This window comes from Lissotriton helveticus, chromosome 1_1, assembly GCF_964261635.1.
Source record: "Lissotriton helveticus chromosome 1_1, aLisHel1.1, whole genome shotgun sequence".
NCBI classification, from domain to species: domain Eukaryota; kingdom Metazoa; phylum Chordata; class Amphibia; order Caudata; family Salamandridae; genus Lissotriton; species Lissotriton helveticus.
Window position 1 is genome coordinate 374,245,833 of NC_136057.1, and position 21,860 is coordinate 374,267,692.

At 49.8% G+C, this 21,860-nt stretch overlaps 1 protein-coding gene across 4 annotated transcripts in view; it reads right to left on the reverse strand.

The window, feature by feature from the left end:
• Window positions 1-17,974, reverse strand: part of WNK1 (WNK lysine deficient protein kinase 1) — a 1,347,111-nt gene extending 1,329,137 nt beyond the window's left edge. For 2 of the 4 annotated variants that reach the window (XM_078673700.1, XM_078673697.1), the window contains exon 1: window positions 16,239-17,972. In XM_078673700.1, the coding sequence (XP_078529826.1) occupies window positions 16,239-16,886 (648 nt within the window). In that variant the 5' untranslated portion in view covers window positions 16,887-17,972. Of the gene's footprint in view, window positions 1-16,238 lie in introns of all 4 variants that reach the window. The other 2 variants (XM_078673696.1, XM_078673699.1) reach the window with 2 other exon arrangements.
• Window positions 17,975-21,860: the final 3,886 nt, after the last annotated feature.

Sequence of the window (21,860 nt, forward strand, 5' to 3'; positions counted from 1 at the left end):
AGCATTTGAAATTTGTGCTTTTTGCAGTTTTATATACAATTAAAGGATGTTTAGCGTCCCCACCGAGACTTGAACCTGGTTCCCCAACTTTGAGGTCGGCGGTCCTCTGCGGTGTAATAGTGCCCCAGGAGGAGGGTGGAGAAGGTGACTACGGCCACCCAAAAGAGGCTGCAGCGGTTCAACCGTGGAGCTCGGGTGCAAAAGACTTTGATTCCTGGAGGCTACGTTTGGGGAGCCTGCCCCTCCCCTTAACAGTTACTTCACGATCTGCAGGAACGCGGGTGTGGGTTAGTTCTAGGTCCCCCTAAGAGAGCGCGGTGAGGCAATGGAGTTCTACGTGTACTCAGCGGATCACCTGTTCCAATCTCGGTAGGTTAATGCGCCGACTGCAGAGCTATGTTCGAGCCGGCGAGGTTAAAGGTTCCAATTCCAGTAAAATTGTAGGGTGGGTTAATGCGCCGACCTTGGAGCTCTGTATATGCCCGGGAAGCTGCAATATCGAAGCCCAACAGGGTGGCGTTGGGTGTATAGCTAAATGTACCCTCACAAGTTGGAGGCGGGCCGGGTCACCTGTAATTCCAAAAGAGTACTTCAATCCACCCACATAGCTCCACGGGGACCCGCTGCAGCGCCCAGCGAACTGCCCCCGTGCCCCATTGTGAGCTGCGCATTTCAGTTTCATTTCAATCGTTGTTACCATCAGTGGGTGATAGAGGTACACCCACCCTCTTTTCAGATATAAATTTTTTTCTGTGCTGACAGAAGGAGAAACTAGCAACTACCTGCATGGCACACTGCTAGGCTGCGTGATAGTAGTGTGGGGGAGGGGCGAGAGGCGAGAAGCTCGGGGGGTAACATGGCGCAGCAAGGTTTCATGGAACGGGCAGAGTGCAGGGAACACTCACCACAGACCAGCAGAATAAACTAGGCACCGCATGGACAATATTCGTGAACAAAAGATTAAACAAGTAAGTATTGTAGATGCATTGTTTCTAAACCGAGGCATAACTATTTACTTTAAAAAATTTGGCGAGGTCACCATCGGCCTCAGTGGGATTAAACAATGAGCTATCGGCATTCAAACTTATTATCTACAGGTCATGTTGCACATCAGTCTTGTTGAGGCGTGGGAAATGTTCTTGGTGACAGTTACCCTCGAGCTATATAAACTTTTGAAATGGGTATCCTTGTGGGCAGTAGCATACCATTGATTGACTTCATACACAAATATATCGGCTTAAAGCACTATGTTTTGCGGTTATGACTGACATTCGGTGTTCTTTAAAATGCATCACTGAACGCCAAGATATATTTAAAGCTCCCTCCTATCCGAAATGAATCCATAAAAGAAAATGAGTGACTGTCACGTTTTAGACATACGAATGGTTGCCATACAAAAACTAAAACAAACTACCGTTTTGCATATAGACTGTGTGGAGTAAACCTCTTGGATTTTTATTTATTTTATTTTATGCGTTTTTATATAGCGCATACTTTACTCAAAGGTGTCAGAGCGCTTCAGAATAGGAACAGAACTGATGCATGAGAAGAACATTACAAGTGAACAAATTACAAAAGCAAACCTTAAGTTAGATGAGGCAAAAATGACAATTGAAGGCAAACAAAATAGAAGAGGTAGCAAACGGTGCGGTCCACTGGGTGTGCCTGGTGGGGTTAAGGGACAGACACTATGAGGCCAAGGGGGCTATAGGTTCTGGTTTCATTTACAATCTGAGAGGCCAGTAATGGCTGAATTCACCCACATGGTATGGGGCCATTTGTGGCACAAAACGTTTATCTCCCCGTCTTCCTCCATGTTCATTGTAAACTGTGTAGTCAGGCTCGCGGAGGGCGAGAGTGAGCGTGTGCCGAGGTTGATGCCCCTATTGCAAGGTAGCTGGACTGCCCCACCCCGGGTGGTTGTATTCGGGAGTGTGATTTTCATGTCAGCTACTGCGGTACTGAGTGGGCTCAATTACGACATAGCAGTAATTGTAATTTTTGACATAATGTTGGTAATTATGGAATGTTTCCGAGATCCTACAGCATGACTAAACATAGTCGGTCCTATTCCGAGCGTTGACTCACCCAGGGCTTTCGGTCTAGTTGTTCGTATTCCTAACGTAAGTCTTAGAGATAAACGTGGGATTTGTAAGAGCGCGCCTCGTTGGTGTGTGGGTACGGCACACTGCCTTTCGCTAGTAGCGGGCAGAACGGAACCACTTTCTGTTATGAAAACAGCTCTTTAATCAGTGGATAAAAATATAGAACCTGATAACATCTGTAGCGTACAAGGCTAGGACTGCGGAAATGTCTGGAGTGTTCTGTGGAACTTTCATATGGCTCGTGAGACAAGAGGAAAAGAAACCTGATTAGCGAGAGGGATGAGAGGACGAGACAGGAAAAGCATTGGCCGTGTGGTCAGGCCGTGCAATGAAATAATAAAAAAAGCAAGACTGGGATTGAGGGCTGAGATACGGCTAGAGGTGCCCCGTGACACGGACAGCGGGAGGTGGGAAGGACAGCGGGATACAACCATGCGGGACCAGGATGATCGAACAAATTAAGAAAATCAGCCATGTTAAAAAAAAAAAAAAAAAAGTACACGCCCACAGTGGACACGTCTTCATGACGTTGCGAAAAGCCTAAAAATCGCCGGAACGCCCACGAATCTGCTCCGCTATTGACGGACAGATCTCTGTTCCAATGGCTAGCCTCCACTTATGGAGCTAGCCAATGGAACAGAGGGGCGGGAGATGAGCACACATACTCTAGACATAAGATTTCGCCTGCGCGAAAGGCTGCTTGCGCAGCTTTCGACAGGCGAAACCTAAAAAGTTCCAAAACGTGCCTGCTACTAGCACTAGTAAACAAGGACTGCGCAGTAGCAACATGACAGAATAGAGAAAGTTACTTTCTTAAACAAAAAACAACTCTAATGTTAAGCACATTTGCTATGCCACCCCTGATCGAATGCAAGACCCAGAAAGTGCATAATCCTATCGAACCAATTACGAACTAAACATATAACCAGCAGTATCTTTAAAGCAGAACACTGGGTGAAAACAAGAGGGTGCAAGTGTCTTTTCTACCCCTATCAAAGTACCTTGAAATAGTGTAAAAATTATCTCTATAGTGACAAAAATAAATTCGCTATCTCAGCCACGGCTTTTCCTGTGCCTTTACCAAATAAATCCAACTCATTGAAGTACTGGAATGCTAATCGAGTTTACCAATAATTGCAGAGAGACTAGTAGTCTGAAACTGAACAAGAGAAGGGAACGTAGGTAAAGTGAGAGGATAAATAGGGAGCATAAAAGAGAGGCAAAGAATAGATTGTGCTGACAAATGGCTATAAAGAACAAATTAGAAGCTGATGAGTCTACGACTAAGTCTCAAAAAAAAAAAATACAGCAGAGCGAGCCATCACCAGAGACCAAGAAGATGAACGGAAGGTACGCCATGGAAACAAGGGTCGACAGCAAAGGTCGAGAGGATCGAAAGGAAGGTCCGGCAGCAGAGGCCGAGAGGATCAAAAGGAAGGTCCGGCAGCAGAGGCCGAGAGGATCGAAAGAAAAGTCCGGCAGCAGAGGCCGAGAGGATCGAAAGAAAAGTCCGGCAGCAGAGGCCGAAAGAATTCAAAGAAAAGTCCGGCAGCAGAGGCCGAGAGGATCGAAAGAAAAGTCCGGCAGCAGAGGCCGAGAGGATCGAAAGAAAAGTCCGGCAGCAGAGGCCGAGAGGATCGAAAGAAAAGTCCGGCAGCAGAGGCCGAGAGGATCGAAAGAAAGGTCCTGCAGCAGAGGCCGAGAGGATCGAAAGAAAGGTCCGGCAGCAGAAGCCGAGAGGATCGAAAGGAACGTCCGGCAGCAAAGGCCGAGAAGATCGAAAGGAAGGCCTGGCAGTAGAGGCCAAGAAGATCGAAAGGAAGGCCTGGCAGTAGAGGCCAAGAAGATCGAAAGGAAGGTCCGGCAGCAGAGGCCATGAGGATCGAAGGAAGAACCAGCAGCAGAAGCCAATAGGATCGAAGGAAGGGCCGGCAGCAGAGGTCAAGAGCATCAAACGAAGGGCCGGCAGCAGAGACCAAAACAGCAGAAGGAAAGGCTAGCAGCTGATGCAGAGACAGCGAAAAAGGCAGCAACAGAGGCATAGATGACAGGAGGAAGGGCTGCATCAGAGGCAGAGACAAAGGTTGGATTGGAGGCCCGCCTACAAAACAATAAGAATACAGAAGAGAGGACAGCCAACAGAGGCAGGCTAGATGAAAGACAGGACTGCCAAAAGAGTTCAAGTAAATGGAAGGCAGGGCTGCCAAGAGATGCTGAGAAAACAGAAGACTGAGATGCCGAGAACACTCGGACCGGCAAACAAGTGGAACAGATAAGAAGCTAATGCACAGGCATATATAAATGAGAAGGCAGATGGACTTGCATATGAATGTTCGCATAAAAAGAAGGATAGAGAGGAGCCAAGATGGCGATCGGGACGGCCGCCTAGTCCCTCGGCTCCGAGGACTTTTTCCTCCCGAGCTCACATCCTGCCTGTGATCCTGTACAAAACGGCGCACCTGTGGTGACGAGCACCTCCGACTGCCTACGGCGCAATCCTGAAGCTTGCGCTTGCTTAATTTTGCAGATACGTCCAGCATTGGTTTGCGGCCCGCAGCAGCCCTGAGACCGGAGCCTCGAGTGGACAGGAAGGCTGGTCGCCAAGTGAACAACAGCGGATGCTGGCTACCGAGAAGCGCCGGTCGGGTCATGTGTGTCGGGGAGCGGCCGATTTTCGAACAGCATATCCTGTTGACTACAGGTGCGACTCCAAGGAGTGCCTGACACTGTGCTTGGTGTGCATAGCGCGATCGTAGGAGCCCTGCTTGTTCACCGCCGGGACACTGCTTGCGTGTTGTCCCGCTATCGGCGGGCGACTCCCGGTTTTCTGCTCACTTCATACCGAGCTGGACCAGCTTTCTATTTGATCGTTGCTTCTTGCTTACACTGGCTTTGGCAAACACGAGAGCGATACGAAGCTGCCTGAGACCCCTCTGCCTGCAAATTGGCCCCGAATCTGGGTGGCCCTGCCTGTGAACACGACGGGCAAGATGGACTGCAGCTGCGAGGAGTCTGAGCCCCACAGTGATCGAGGATGTCAGGAGAAGGGAGATTCGGTTGAGATGGGGCTTGGAAGAGTCCTGCAATATTGCGATCTTCTGGCTGCTATTGTTGCCCTACGTTACGATTTGGTGCAATCTGCCCGACTCCTGGGTAGTAAGGTGGATGAGATTGTGTTTACACGGGGGCACTTGAGAGCGGCTGGTCAGTGGGAATACGTCGATATGCCTTATTCGCTGCCCGAATGCAACAGGGTGGCAGCACTCAACGACTCTGGCGGGCTTGAAAATCCCATTCCCGAGGCATCTCTTGTTGAAGATCTTGAGTGCCTGGGACGAAGTGTGGGCATTGGTTTGAAATCGCGATGGGTATGTCCGCCCCAGGCCATTCTTCCCATCACCCGTGGGCCGCTCCAGTTATGGTTGGACATTGAGACTTTTTTCCCCGACCCTGTTCTGTTGACTATCGGGGGGAAGATGTGCTCTCAGGCCGGGCCGGGGCCCCTAGTACGACGTGAGAGGGACCTAGCGGATGTCCGGTTGTATCAAATCGACGCTCCTGTTCTACTGCTCACTCCTGCCTGGACACTTCGACTCCCCATACAGATTGACCTGGGCGCTGATACTTTGGGGCGCTTTGGTAGAACGGATAAGACGGGACAAGGATGAACAGTGCCTACTATGGACTGGTGGTCCCTAGCTGATGACCGACACGGATATGTACCGCGCGGATTTACCTAGTAGCGCAGTAAGCCGACTATGTGCCTCGAGAATCGTTTGATGTAACGGATTTTGTTATTGGACTCTACACCATGCGCTGTTTTGGAACTTGCGGGAGGGTGTTGCCGGGGGACGGATGGAGGGCTCCTCTTCGTTTCTCGTCACTTTTACTGTTATAGAATCCGCCATCTTGAATGTTTCTCTCCTCCTCCCTTCTTTCCCTTTTTCCCTTCCATAGGGTAATTTTCTGGGGCGACAGACACGCTGTTAGTGGGGTAGGCCATAGCCATTACGGTGATGTAGGGTGGCGGGTGTTGGGTGGGTTTTGTTATTTTAGTTTGTTTTGTTCTATGGTCCCTTTTTCTCTTCCTTTCTTAGTGGCGTTGGCTGTATCTCCTTCTTTCTTCCTTTTCCCTGTTGGGCATTTGCACTTGCCTCCTTTATTGTTTCTGAAGGGTGGGTTTTTCGGACGATGCTTTCACTAAATCACTGACCATTGTTTGATTTATACTCCTGGCCTGCCTTCGGCGGGCGTAGTGTGCCTTTGGCCGCATTGCTCATCACTGATTTTCGATAGTATGGAGGGATGCGATCCTCCCATCTCTTCCTTTTGTCATGTAGTGTGATGCCTTCAATGATATAGCCCCTGCTGCTTCCTCAACTATAAAAATGAAACCTTCCGCATCCTAGCGTTTTGAGGCGCATGCATACCATGTACTATGATTGCACCGTGATTATTCTTAGAGCCGTAAACATGTGTAACGCTTTTGCTTATCTTTCCTGAGTTTGCGGCCGGCCTCCGTGGTTGTTGGCCTGCGCTTGTACTACTTTACTTAAATCAATAAAGGTTTTTCAAAAAAAAAAAAAAAAAAAAAAAAAAAGAAGGATAGAGAGGTAACTAGCACGTCCATCCACCATGACTACAATAAACCAGAAAAGGAGGACCGCAGTAACCAGAGTCAAGAATGCTAAGTTTACTACTTGTTTCTTGTAATAAAATTCCTATTTTAGGGGGCGTGGCTTGGAGGGCGTCGATGGCGGTCGCAGCTTAGAGGAGCTCCCGCCGGCCCACACATTATCCGGATATTATCCTGGCCCCCGAGCCCCGCAAACTACCCTACCTGTGCTGGCAGTGTTCCGGGTGGCACCGAGAGCTGTCCGGTGTGCCGCCCTGCTTCTTCAGCTGCTCCGGCGACCCACACTTGCTGGCGACGAGGTGCGGCCTACTGCCCACGAGTAGAGCCGGGGCCTCGATTTTCGCGACCCGAGACCGTCGGCCGGCGGTTGAGCCGGTCGGGAGAACCCTCACCCAGCAGCATCGGCACCGGAACCCGCGGGGACCGCTGAGAGTGCCTGCATCATCGGAGGCTGCCCCTGGGGTGTCCCCGGGACGGTGTGGGGACGCCGCGGCCTGTGTGGACCCCGGGAGACCGGGGCCTCGAGTTTTGCGACCCCGGGCCGGTCCGTGTCTGTGCGACCGGGGGTCGCGGAAGCTGGCTCCTGTGGTCAGTGCGGCACCTGTAGTGCGCGGTGACCGCTGTCATCGTCCGGGGGGACCCTGAGGGACTGGGTCGCGGATCGCCCCCTACTGACCGGTGGCCTTGCAATCTCCTCGTGACGTGCGCTCTGAGGCGCTACTCCCCGGGCCTGTTCCCAGGATTGGTTGGGGCCGGTGGGACGACGGAGGGAGTCCCCGCTGGATCCTGCCTCGGATACTGGGGCGCTGGAGTGTCCTTGCTGCCTGCCTGGCTCTGGAGACGCCGGGGCCTCGAGTTTGGTGGACCCTAGCCGGATAGTGCTTTCTCTGGCTCCTGGACCGTGAGTTGGGCTCAGAACAGATAGAGTCCTAGCGATTTGCACGCCACGTCGGTCTTGGCTGGCCAGAGCTGGTGGTACCTGGAGGGACAAGCCTGCTGCCCGGATGGTGCGTGGAGGTCTCCTGCGGATAGCCCGAGACGAACTGTGAGTGCCCCCCCCCCCCCCCTCCTCTGCATTGGCCGCTGCTTTGTGACTCGGGTGGGGTGTGGAGTGGCCGGGCGGTCGACGGGGCTGGACGTCCCCGATTCCTGGAACTTTCCTCTGCGCGTCCCGGCTCATAGGTCCGGGGTGGGGTCCAGTCTGCGATCCTGGAAGCCCTTCCCTAGTGCCGTGACTATCCTGCCAGGCGTTCCCGCTGGGGCTTGCTGCCTGGAGCTGGGCTGCGGTGTTGGTGTGCTGGGGGTGCTCATTGGAGACGGCATTTGAACCCCGACGGAGTCTCCCTGGCCCCCCTGAGTGGCCGTACCTGGTGCATTGCTGTCGACGAGGGGCCCCCCACTGGGGCAGTGTGGCCATTTTCCTTGCCGCTAACCATGACGAGAGGAGGGGGCGGCACTGGGTCCGCCAAGCAAGGGACAATTGATAAATTCACGGGGCCCAGTGGAGGATCCGGGGCCTCCGGTGGTGGCCAGCACACGGGCCCTGATAATGCGGCCCTGATGGCCGCCATTACGCAGTCCAGAGACATGCTTGATGCCAAGATTGGGGCCGTTGGCGCCGATGTCATGCTGCTGCGTCAAGATCTCCGCAATGCTGTGGCCCGCATCACCGAAACCGAGACTCGGATTACTGGAGTGGAGGACGATGTGGTGGCCCTGAAAAAGAAGGTGGAGGACATGGCCCGGATCCAAAAAGGGCTGGCGCTCCGTGTCGAGGATGCGGAGGGGAGGGCGCGAAGGAACAATCTGCGCTTTGTGGGCTTTCCGGAGGATTGTGAGAAGGGGTCCATGGATTCATTCTTGGCGCACTGGTTGGAGAGCTGGCTTCCCCCGGACGCTTTATCGCGCTGCTTTGTGGTGGAGCGTGCCCATAGAGCCTTGGCGCAGAAACCACCGGCGGGGGAGCGACCGCGTCCGGTCATCGCTAAGATCCTCAATTTTCATGACCGGGATGTGATCCTTAGGGAAGCAAGGGCGAAGGAGGACTTGTCGTTTGAGGGTCACAGGATAATGATCTTTCCGGACTATACCAGGCTGGTGCAGCAGCAGCGCCGATCCTTCCAGGATGCGAAAGCCAAGTTACGAGGCCTGAAAATTCAGTATTCGCTGTTGTACCCTGCACGTCTGCGTGTTGTGTTTCATTCCAAGACTCACTTCTTTGACACCCCGGAGGCGGTTTTTCAATGGACAGATGAGACTGTCAGGATCCGTCCGAATGCCCAGCCGGGCCTGAACTCCGGAGCGTCGCGTGGGTCATCGCCGGAGAGGGGCGACTCTTCCAACGGGAGCAAAAGACGCCGGAAGTCCAGATCGCGACGACGCTCCCGATCCGGGGGTGACCTACTGGATGGTGCACAGTCAGATACTGCTCAGTCTGGGACTGGGACCTGAGGGGCGTAGGGCCCTCTCCTATCTCCTGCATGTCCTTCGTTTCTGGCCTGGGCTGGTGGCCATAGGGGTGACACTATTGATTGATGGGCTGGTCTGAGGTGTGGGGTGGTCTGGGTCGTGACTGGTCCCACAGGGGATGGGCGTGATGTTTATAGTAGCTCTGTCCCGCTGCGCTTAAGCGGTGGGCCACATGTGAGTAATGGGGTTCGGGGTGCTGACCTATGGGCGGCCCATTCCTCCCATGTTCGAGGGGGGCCCAAAGGGGAGGTACTGTTAGTTGGGGAGTGTGGGGGGATCCATTGGCCTGGGGGACCTTGGGCGCTCTGTTTTGGGCCCGGGGCTCTTTATGCCGCGACAGGTACTTCACTGTTTCATGAGGTATAGGGGTGGGGGAGGGGGGATAGGCGGGGGTTTGATAGTTGAGGATGTTGGGTGGGTGTTCGGGTGGGGGGGGGTGCAGGGTGGTTGGATGGGGGTGCACGTGATTTTTGCTGCTGTGGTTTTTGTATTACTGGGTGCTTGGGCTGGGTCCGGGGATTTCCAGATGCTCTCCCACCGAGACTATGGGTGATTCTCCAGGGGCGGTGCCTGTTAGTGGCTCCATGAGGATTCTTAGCTGGAATGTCAGGGGCATGCTGGACAAGATTAAAAGGGGGGCGGTGCTGCGCTGGGGTAAGAGGGACTCGGCAGATGTCATGTTACTGCAAGAAACACATATGTTAGGAACGAAGGTGCTGAGTCTACAACGTTTTGGTTATACCCAGGTGTTCCATGCAGGTTTTACCAGGGGGTCGAGAGGGGCGGCTGTCCTCATTCATCGACGCTTATCTTATGTTCACGAGCGCCATTGGCTTGATCCCCAGGGCCGGTTTGTGTTTGTCAAGGGCATGATTGGTGTGGAACCTGTGGTGTTCGGCAGTGTGTATGCTCCCCCTCCCCTGCAGTGGTCTCTAGCGGAGCGCCTGTTTGAATTGTGGGCCGATATTCCGGACTGCCTGGCTGTCATAGGGGGTGACTGGAATGATGTGATGGATGTGAATCTAGACAGGCAGAGACTGCAAGTGGCCGCGGGGGCGCCTGCCCCTACTCGTCTGAGAGCTATGAGTGATGGGCTCGGTTGGGTGGATGCATGGCGACATCTGCATGCCAGGGCGCGTGAGTACACGTTTGTGTCGGCGGTGCATGGCTCCTTTTCCCGTTTAGACTGTGTGTTTGTATCCGGGGCCTTCCTCGATAGGGTGCAGCAGGCCGTGATCCAGCCCCGTGGATTGTCGGATCATTCCCCGGTCGCAGTGCGGATTGCACTATGTAAACCCCGTCAGCCGTTCCGTTGGCGGATGTCTTCGTGGCATCTCCAACGGGCGGAATATACGACCCACTTGCGCGGTGCGATAGCCCGATATTGGCGGGAGAATTTGACCGACGGCATGGACAGTGTGACGGTCTGGGAGGCCATGAAACCCACGCTACGGGGCGTAGACATCGCCTGGTGTGCTGCCGCCCGTCGGGGGCGTCAAGAGGCCACTGTGGCGGCTGCGGCTGCGGTGAGAACTTTGGAGGGGCAGTGTGGTGACAATGCAGGGGACGTGGCGCTTCGGCTACTTCTCCAGGCGCAGCGTTCCTATGCTTCGATCCTGCTGGACGAGGCTCGTCAGGCCTGGCTGGCCACGCGCAGTAGGGTGTATCAGTGGGGTGACAAATCGTGCTCTATGCTTCACCGCCTGTGTCAGCGAACTCTACAGCCGATCTCTCTGCCGGGCCTTACGGATAGGGAGGGGATTGCTATGACGGACCCTGCTGCGCTTGCGGCGAGTTTTGCCGACTATTATAGGGTACAATACGCTTCGCGTGAGTGTCTCCCACCGGAGGCGATCGACAAATTCATAGCTGACCTACCCCCCCGGGCATTATCGGATGAGGCCAGGACAGCCCTTGACCTTCCCCTGTCGGCGGAGGAACTGGGCGATGCGCTGGGACAGCTTAACACAGGCAAGGCGCCGGGACCGAGTGGCTTCCCTAGCGAATTTTACAAGACATTTCATTTGCAGCTGGGACCGCACTATCGGAAGGCTTTGGAGGCGGCGCGAGAGGGTGGTTGCTTGCCGGTCGACTGGCGTCAGGCTGAAATAGTGGTGTTCCTGAAACCGGGTAGGCCCCCTGACAGGCACGAGTCGTATCGCCCGATTTCTCTTATTAATTTTGAGGCCAAATTATTGGCTAAGGCGTTGGCAAATCGCCTTCTCCCATATGTGACGGATCTGGTCCACCCGGATCAGGCGGGATTTATGCCGGGCAGGGCGACAAGACACAACATCAGACGGGCGCAGGTGGCGGTTAGTGCGATGGGGGCGACTGGGGAGCGGGCGGCGCTCTTACTGGCGGACATCGACAGGGCGTTTGATTCTGTCAGTTGGACATACCTCTTTGCTCTGTTGCCGCGCCTCAACTTAGGCCCAGTTTTTATCTCGTACGTCCGACTGCTGTACACCGACATCACAGCCTCGGTGCGTGTCTCGGGCGCCATTTCGGAGAAATTCCCGATTGCTAGGGGGACCCGGCAGGGGTGCCCCCTGTCCCCGTATCTCTTTGCGCTAGCCATGGAGCCGCTGGCGGCCTGGGTGCGCATTGATGCACAGCTTCGTGGCTTTGTGTGGGGTGCGAGCCTCACGGACAGAATCGCACTGTATGCGGATGATGTTCTTTTCTTTTTGACAGACCTGGATCGTTCAGGACCGCGTATATTGGAGATAATGCGTGTGTTCGGGGAAGTCTCGGGACTATACCTTAACCCACGCAAATCGACCCTCTGGTTGTTGGGGGGCCGGCGCGAGGTGTCTCCTTGGGCAGTGGATCTGCAGGTGGCGGTTGGTGGCCTGAAGTATCTCGGAGTCTTCCTGTCGGAGTCTGCCGCTGTTGCCTGGGAGCGTAATGTACAACCGGTGTGGGACAGGGTTCAATCCGACGTTAAGACATGGTCACGCATGCCTCTGAACATCTATGGCAGATCTGCCATTTTTAAGATGGTGGCCCTCCCTAGACTACTCTACCAACTACAGAACCATCCGTACAGAGTAGACCCGCAGTGGTTCCGGCGTGTGAACTCCCTATTAGGCCGGTTTTTGTGGGCTGGGGGTGCCTCTAGGGTGGCACTGCGGACCTGCTTTTTGTCCACGTACTGTGGAGGCCTCGCGACGTCAGACGTATTGTCCTACTATCAAGCCTCTCATTTGCTGGTCTTGAATGAGTGGTGGTACGGGGGCCGCGACGACCCGGCGTATGCCCTGGAACATTCTCTGATGGGAGGTGCCACGCTCCATACCCTCTTGTATTCTGCGGGGCGGCGGAAGTTGCTGCCGCATGCGACACAAGTGGTCTTCCTGATTTGGAGGCAGGCACTACGTCGAATGGGTTGGTGGGGACGGCTGACGGCCGAAACTCCGCTGTGGCACAACGGGCGACTCCCGGCGCTGGCTTCTTTGCAAGGGTTTGGTGGCTGGGACTCCATAGGGATCTCGTCGCTTGGTCACGTACTTACCGGGACTACCTTTAAGTCCTTTGAAGTGCTCAGCGGTGAGTTTGCGATGCCCAAGACCCAGTTTTTTAAGTACCTACAGCTTCGTCATGCGCTGGCGCCGAGCCTAGTGGAGCTGGACCAGCTTCCGGACTTCAGCCCCGTTGAAGCTAAGCTGTTCATGGGAGACCTAGGGGATAAAAAAGTCTCGAAAATCTACCAATCGTTGGTCACTCACTGCTCCTCATCCCTGGTGTCGTTGAAGGCCGCTTGGGAGATGGATGTTGGACCGCTGGATGAGGATGACTGGAGAGAGGCGCTGGAATCCCCCCGGGGTGCGGCTATTGCAGTACGGTTGAGATTCATACAATTTAAATACCTACATCGGGCCTATTACACCAGGGAGAGACTGTGGAGGGCGGGCCTTATTGCTTCCCCAGATTGCCTGCGCTGTGGGGCAGAGAGGGGCACATTAGTGCATACTGTGTGGTCATGTGTGGGCCTGGTCCGGTTCTGGGGTGGGGTGTGGGACTGCCTGTCGGAAGTGCTGGGGTGGGAGCTACCTCGTACACCTAGGTTGGGTCTTCTTCATATCCTGGATCAAGTGGGTGGTAACGTCTATAAGCGCCATCTCCTGCTGTTGGGCCTTGTTGTGGCCAAGAGAGACCTGGCGAGGGCCTGGAAGAGTGACCGTGCCCCCCCACTTGGCGCCTGGAAGGCGGGCTTGGACTTCCTCATGGGGCTGGAACAGCCGGTGTTTGAGGCCAGGGGCTGCCCTAGGAAACATTACAAGATCTGGAAGCGGTGGGCGGACTACAGAGACCTGATATTAGATCCTCCCATTGTACCGGATGATGGTCTGTCTGATGATTGAAGCCTCGGGGCCCGGATAGCTCCAAGACACTTAGTGTGTTTTCTCTTGTCTTCTGCAGCTAATTGTGATCACGTGCATCGGGTTAGGGTGGGATAAGGGGTGGGTAGTTGGTACTGTTGGGATTGTGGGGGGGATACGGGGGCGGGTGGGGGTTAATCGAAAGTTTGAGCCATACGTATTTTCTACTGTACTTTGCATATTGTCGTGTTCCCCTGCTCTTGGGGTGCTGTACACTTGATCTGCTTGAACTTTTAATAAATACGGTTTTGAAAAAAAAAAAAAATTCCTATTTTAGAGATTTAAAAATTTCTTACGTACCTCTTGTTGCATGCTTCATCAAAGGATTTTTTAATCACATCCCATGGTAAGTATTCCTGGGACGGGCTTAACCAAAAATGTGGGAGCTCTAGATATACGATTTCTTTTTAAATCTCCCATGGCAGGTATTCCAGGGACAGGCTTAACCAATAATGTGGGAGATCTAAATATGTGTGGGTTGATCAGAGCAATATTCATATATGGAAAGCTTTAAATTGCTCAAGTCTATCCCTTAAGGTTCTTTATTTTGAGTAACTTAGACAAGATTAAAAAGTCAAATAATGGATACTACAGGACCCATTAGTTCTTCCTACATCCAGACAAATAAGTGTCTAGACGTTTCAGCCATTTATTTTAGCCACAGAGGGTCTATGGCTTTCTTCAGAACAAAATTAGAAGACTCTTGAGCCCTCAAGTAGGTAACAAATTGGTTATAGTGAATTGATAGAATTCCCCACACACGCAAGATAAACTTGCATGTTAAGAAATTCCGCTTGAAGTTGATCCTACCTCTTTGTATAGGCTTTATGTTTTAAAAAGAGCAGGATTGAGGACCCTTCCTGTAGTTCCACATTTGTCTATGTTTTGGGTCCATGGGAAAGCAATCACTGTGATAGCTCGAGCTACCACATTTTAGGTTGAGCCCACTCCAGGAATATTCGCCAGGGGTGTGAAAGAAATTCCAATGATGAAATGTGATGAAAAGCAGGTGAGGTCTGGTTTTTTTTTTAAATCAGAGAAGGGTCTGTCACAAGAACCAAATAGTAAACTTAGCACTCTTGACTCAGTTTCCCGCTGGCCCCCTTTTGTTTGTGATTTAGGGCTCGAATATGCAACACAAATGGCAGGCAGGTAGGAAAGAGAAGATTGGCAGTGGACAAAAGAGATTGAGAAATGGACAGCCTGCTCCATGTGCACAAACGAGCGGAGCAGGGAGCCAAATAGGGCTGAAAAGGTAGGAAATTAGGCCTAAAAGACTGAATGGCTATAAATTGATAGACCCGAAAAGTGAGCAAGCAAAATGAAAAGAGATAATCAGCTGGTGGACAACTGATTCAATTACAACAAGCAGGCAATAACGCATAGGGAGAGGGCTTGCTGGGAAGTGGAGTAAACATAAAAGGGCATGTTAGTCCACAAAGAAAAAGAAGACAGGAAGGCACCCTTGTTTTGTTGTGCAAAGTGGAGGCGGTGGTAATGTGTGGACCAGGAGGTAAAAATGTTATGTTATGCAGATTTGTAAAGCGCACGGTTGCCCCAGCAAAGGGGCGTCCCGGCCTGAAACCAGATTAGTACCGCTGGAGACAACAGAACAACTATAACAAAGGAAACAAGAATGTTTTGATCGCTTTGTCGTAGGGCAAATAAAGCGGGAGACTACAGATGCGGAGGGAAATGAATGCCCTGCTGGTGTAGATATACAATATATGTTTGAAAATGTGGTTCTCATTAAATCACATTCTTTTCCTACTTAAGAAGATAATCCCCTACATTTTCATACCCATTGAATCTCTACATGTATGAGCAAAAGAACACAAGCATCATAATTAAAAATCCTAATGCTTAAAACAAATTATTCAAACCTGAATGGGGAAGGAGGAGACAGCCTCAAGAAAAAAAACAATGGAGCCTTTTCATAACATTAAGATGTTCTATTTAAGTTGGACAAATTTACGTTTTTAATAACAATTTATCACAAAAAAGTGGAAATTCCACTCAACCCGACTAATGAAACTCTAAATGATCTGACAATAAAATAAATCCCTCCATAATCCAACCATTTAATTTTTTCCTATGTAACTTTCACTCTCCCCCCCCCCCCTTACAACTTTAGTATTGGAAACTGTACAGGAGGCATCTGCCAACGTTTTCTGCTGTTCTCTGACACATTTCAAGTGGAAAAGAGACACCTAATATTTTGTTTCTCCTTGTGGAATACTCCTAGTAATGAATTCACTCCAAGTAGCAAAGTATCATTGGCTTCTTTTTCATCAGAAATATGTTACTAAGCGAATAGCAAGGACAAAGAAAGGTGGCTTCTACTAAGTTTAGTTTAAAATGCTAAAGTTGGTAAAAATGACAAAGGTTATGGTGGAAAAAATAAACAAATGGGTTATTCTGGGAATCTGCACTGTGGTCCATTCAAGTGTAGTGTAAGGGAACTCCCCTTTAAATTTGAACAACTTATACTACCATAGGGGTGTTCATGAATATGTCAATAAGAGTAGTAATGAACACACATGCTGGTGACAGCAAAAGATCACAGCAACCTAAGGGTGGCTTAAAGTACAAAAATAATCAATGGTTCACCATTGGGTAGAAATGCAGTGCTTCACCCCTCACCTGTAGCTCACACCAGGCCACCTCCACCGTTGTTTCTGTGTCCAATCCTTTGTATACTGTCTTGAATGAGCCTCGACCAATTTCAATGTCGAACTTCATAAATCGCCCATCAGGGGAGAAGCCCACAGCCTTGGTCTCCAACTCCTCATTGTCATCAGAAGGTTTCTCCGGGGGACTACTTTGGGGCACATATTCCTCTTTTACCTGTTCTGTTGGGGGGGGCAGTTCCTCCACATTGGATTGTATCAGAGTTTTCTCCTGCTTTGCGCTCTCCAGTGAAACATGTATGCTGGTCTCCCTCGAACATGTCCCATCATGTTCCACTTCAACTGTCCTTGGGATAATGGCAACTATTTGATCCTCTTGTGGGCCCTGCTCAACAGAAGTCGCACAGCTGGGCAACTCCAGGGCAGTCGCATTGGAGTCGCAGATGACGCTGCGCCGAAAAAAGCGGTGCTCAGCTGCCCGACTGTCCTTGTCCATGGTGTGCCTGCGGGGTCTGCGAAATTCATCAAGCAGTGCGACACGGTCACCACCAGGACCTGGTCCGCCAAGTCGCTCAGACACAGAAGTGTCAGAGCTACTGGAGCCAGAGCGGGGTGGTGGTGCCAAGAACGCCATAGTGGGCGGCTTGGGTTCTGTAGACATGTCTCAAGTGGCCACAAGTCTACACCTCCTCAGCGTGGAGGGGCAGGAACTTGTGCGGGTAACACAACAGGACGTCTCCTATGCTCACACTCCATGCTGGAGATGCACCAGCATTGGTGAGAGACTAAGGTGAAGAGATGGTTAGGAGAAGATATGATGAATGTAGAACAAAGGAGGACTGGAAGGTTTACAAATGGTGAACAGCTAGGTATGTGAGAGTAGGGAGGGTTAGGGCTGATGGGGATGAGCAAAAGTTGAGTTTAGTTTAGGGAGAAAAGGGCTAGGGGCATGAAGGGATATGGATGGGGAGACTGGGTGTGGAGAAAGTAGGATTGGGACGAACTGGGGGGTCGGATGGAATGGGGCGGAGTTAGAGGAGGAACTCAGTAGGGGGGTGACAAAGGAGGATTGGAAGATTCAGAATTGGTGAACAGCTAGGGAGGTGACAGTAGGAAGGGTTGAGCCTGAAAGGGAGGGGCAAAACGTGGTAGAAGTTATGGAAACATGGGCCAAGGGCGGTGAGGAGTTACAGAGGGCTTTAGAATGTGAAGAAAGTAGGAAGGGGGACGAACTGAGAGGAGCGATGGGGAGGAACTACTAAATGTCTTAAGAAGAGAAGAGGCTGGGACAAGAAGTGCGCCGAAAGTCTAGGAATAGGGCAATAATATCGGAGGTATATGAAGTCTGGCAATACCAATGGGTGTAGACATCTGCCTTGTCCCAAGAGATAAGGTTTCCGCAACCACTGTCACCAGAGGCCAAAGCTGCGCCGCCGACTCCGCCACGGCCAGCCACTGCAGTCCCAGGGTCTCCGCTCCTCCACAAGCCGCCTGCGGGCAGAGTCGGACCGCGGGAAGCCAGCTTTGGTGGCAGGGTCGCGGATTCCCGAATCTTCCACCAGTGAATTCCACAGGCGCCTGGTTGACGGTGTCCGCTCTCTTGCCCGGGCCTGTCACTTCCCCGCATGCAGTGGCTGACCCTTTTCGGCCACCGTCCGCTAAGGGAAGCTCCGCTCCCCGCCTGGTTCAGGCTAAATGGCGACTAGCTCGGAGTCAGACAGCTCGGTCGCGCGCCGCGCCCAGGCCCCGCCCCCTCCGGTTCCAAGCTCGCTCGCGCTCTCAAGGACCCCGGCCATTCGTCGCAGGCTCGACTGTATTCTATTGCGCACGCGTGCCAACTGTCCGCACATCTTTGGGCTTCGGGAGTTGTAGTACTTTTATGACGCCTTCATGTACACGATTTCTGAAGTGCGATTGTGCGCTTGAGGGGAGGGAACTTGCGAGTTCTAGCACGAGTCCCCGGCGGGACGGGTTTTGAAAGATCGACTACGGTTTCGCTTGTACTGCGTTCATGTTTCTTAAATTATAGTCGACCCAGGAGCGGCCTTCCTATATTGAAGACGCTGAAAATATAAGTGATAGAACCATATACGGTGGTGTCTGGTGTCGCGATCTTTACAGCGTAGCCCGTGTTGGAAAAGTTCTTCACTCCAATTATTGTACCATGGATTATTCGGTACATCTGGCGGTGGCATTTTCTTTAGTAATCATGTATGCGCGGCAGCAAGAGCGATCTGAGGCAGACATGGTTTGCCCAGGAGCAGTGCTCTTAATACCGGCATTTCGATATAATGGTGCAACGCAAAGTTGCCCACTTTTTACACGTCACTAAACACGAATGGTACCTGACACACAAAATGAACCTTCACTTTGCACATGAGCCTTACCTGTCATACCGATTCAGCACACGTTGGTTGCATTTGGCACTGTTTTTGTAGAAGAGCCTTTACTGTATAATTTACAGTTCTCATATAGAATGATTACTAATGTCGAAAGAAATGTGTAGTTTACCTTAAACCTTCCTTTTCACTTCATTGCTGATAGTCCCTATATCATGGAATCTTGATCGAAACAAGAATGTCAAGATTGTAACGACTGATAAATGATAGCGTTCCAGGCATGTGTGAGGCACGAAGCGCATTAGTAAAGCACACATAACACATAACTGGAACAAAGACATAATGGCAATTGAGCATATATTTATAAACATGGGATATAACACAACTCTCCCCTTTACATTTTTTTTATATCTGGAAATAATTACAGCTCAAACAAAAATCCTGTAGAAATTGTAAATGACGAGTAAAACGACCATTACATCGTAATTCCACCAAACTCACTCTCAAATGGAATTGCACTTGAAATTGAACTTTCGCTACTTGCGGCGCAACACTTCACTCTCATAAATTTCTGAAAAACTGCGACTATCAATGCACCATATTGTCTGGAACCAATTCTGCAACAATTGATGATTTCCATTAAGTCGATTGGCAGAAAAAATAATATTAGATGTTGTTCCCATCATCTTGCAAATAAGCGAACATTTCCATCAGACGATGTTAGGTACCAAATTCCGAATAAATCACCTACCATTATCTAGCTATGTAAGGCCTTCTTAACACTTAATGGTCCTTTATACAAAAAATCTGTTTTACCACCTCTGAAATTTATTTTTAAGCAACATCCAAATGCCCTTTTCTACTAAGCATGTTTTAGCAGTACTATGTGTATTCAGGTAACTTCTCAATTTAGCCTGCATTTTCTCTACTTTAGATTGTTTTCTGAGCTATCTGAAAACCACCAGTTCTCTCCATCCATGCAGGATCAAGTTTGGTCCTAAAACACGCTGTCTAAGTAATGTAAAAGAGCTAATACCAGTCATAGAATGAGGTGTTGTATGATAGGCCAAAACGTTTTTATTTTATATCCTTCAGCCTCCAAATTATTAGTCAAAGCAGTTTGCACAACCTCCTTTAAAAACCTGTTCACTCTTTCCACTAGTCCATTAGGGTGTGGAATAGGATAATGTTTAATATCATAACCTTTCAAAAGTAATTTTCTTTAGTCTGACACTAATTGAACACCATTGTATGCAACTAATCCAACAGAAGTGGTTCAATTGAAAAGATGCCTTTCAAAAAGTAAATCACAACATCAAGTAGTGGAACCTACACATCTGTAATCTAACCATTCTGAGTGATAACATCACAATAAAAAAATAGTTGGAATTAGAAAGAGTATGATGAATCTCTTGCGATTTATTTACCAGTGGTCCAGAAAAATCTATTGTGATTTTGTTTCCCAAGGAGTATTAGGGAATTGAATAGGATGCTATGAATCTTTCATATTTCTCTAGTGTTTATTCAAAAATAAACAATAATTACATCCATTACATTCATTATCAAAGTCCTCTACATTCCTGCCTATAAAAGGGCACCAGTTTTTATTTTCTTAACATTTTCTTTGTGGCACTGCACCCGTATGTCCACAATGTGCTAAGTAAATTGAGTCCTCAGAATAGAAGATGAAATATATTTCTCAGCTCTAAGTATAGTGCACGTCTCAAAAATGAGTTCAGACAAAATCATAGCTAAACTATGCAACTCTCCTAATGATTTCAATCTTACAACGCTCCACATTAAATTTGTACACTTTCTTCATCACCATATATCCATTTGTGGCATCTATCCATTTGTTAAAGCTGACTGCTCCTTCTCAAACTTCATTTTTGTTGACTTCTGCAACTACATATTCACACTCAGTTGCATCATCATTTAGTCGGAACCTGAAATGGCAACATTGATGCCTGAGCTCAGCTCACTGCCCTAGCTGGGTGTTTGTGGTAATATGTTTTAGACTGGGTGAGGCTAATACCCGGCGCCAGAGGTAGAAAAAAGATCTCCGACAAAGAGGCCCAGTTCCAGGGAGCCTGCTGGATATTCAGCGCCCAACCAAGCGACAAGCTACCCCAATGATGAAGCATGCAACCTAAGTGGGTGAATGCTACTGCATCCTTTAAAAATGTTTCTTCCAGATCTGGGTACATTATCAAACCAAGTGTCAAGTATGTTAAAACTGCAGAACTGTACACTATTATTTTCTTATAGTCCGTCAGTCTGGGAAGGTTGTGTGCTGGATTGTGTTAAATATTTCCTTTCCATCCCCCTCTTATGTGGTCTAATAGATTAGAATGTCATTTTTGAAGGCTTGGGCTGCGGCTACTTCCTTCATAAAACAATGCATTAGTGTCTGAAAAACTTTTGTCACTGAAAAAAGCCCAAATGTAATTTTAAGATATTTATAAGCTCCAACTGGAGTAATAAAGGTGGTTAAACTTGGAGAATTCTTTTCTAAAGAAACCTAGGGATACGCAGCTTTCAAGTCTATTGTTGAAAAAACTTTAGCCTCCCCATTAAGTGCTGACATTTCAGAAATCTTTGGTACAGGGTGAAATTCAACAACAATTATGAAATTATGAGATCTAAAATCTACACCCAAAAAACTTTTAACCACTCTATTTAACTACTCAAAACATTTGAAGCAGTATAAAGCATTTACAGATTTATTAATAAACTGGTCACACATTTCTCTCAAAAGTACTTTTAGTTCATCTCTAAAACTCAACAGAACTTATCTAACTATAAAAGAAAATATTTCTCCATTTAAATCAAATTCATAAAATAGAAATTGGTCATACTGTATATTCCATTCCGTTATCATGCCGATCATAATTTACAACATTACGTTCGGTGATATCCAATGGACTCCGACACAGTTGTTTCTCAATAATGGAGCAGTCATGAAGAACCTCAGAGCAAAAGGTACATCTTACCCTTCGGCCCGCCTCAGCTCATCTTTCACTGCAACTAAAGTTGAGAGTTTCTGCATCTCTAGTCACAATCATCTATCCATCCGGCCATCCCAGTACAAAACCATTTGTCATACATTTTTATGACTGAGTCATCAGAAAGTGCTTCAAATGTTGCCAGAAGTCATTTGGTCTTATTCTGGGTGGCTGCAGTTGTTGCATAGATTTCGTATTATCATTACAGAAAATTAACTCACGGTGCAAGGACACTGTCATTGAAGGGAGACCATCACCCCATTTTATGGCTAGCAATAATGCCTGTGCGTA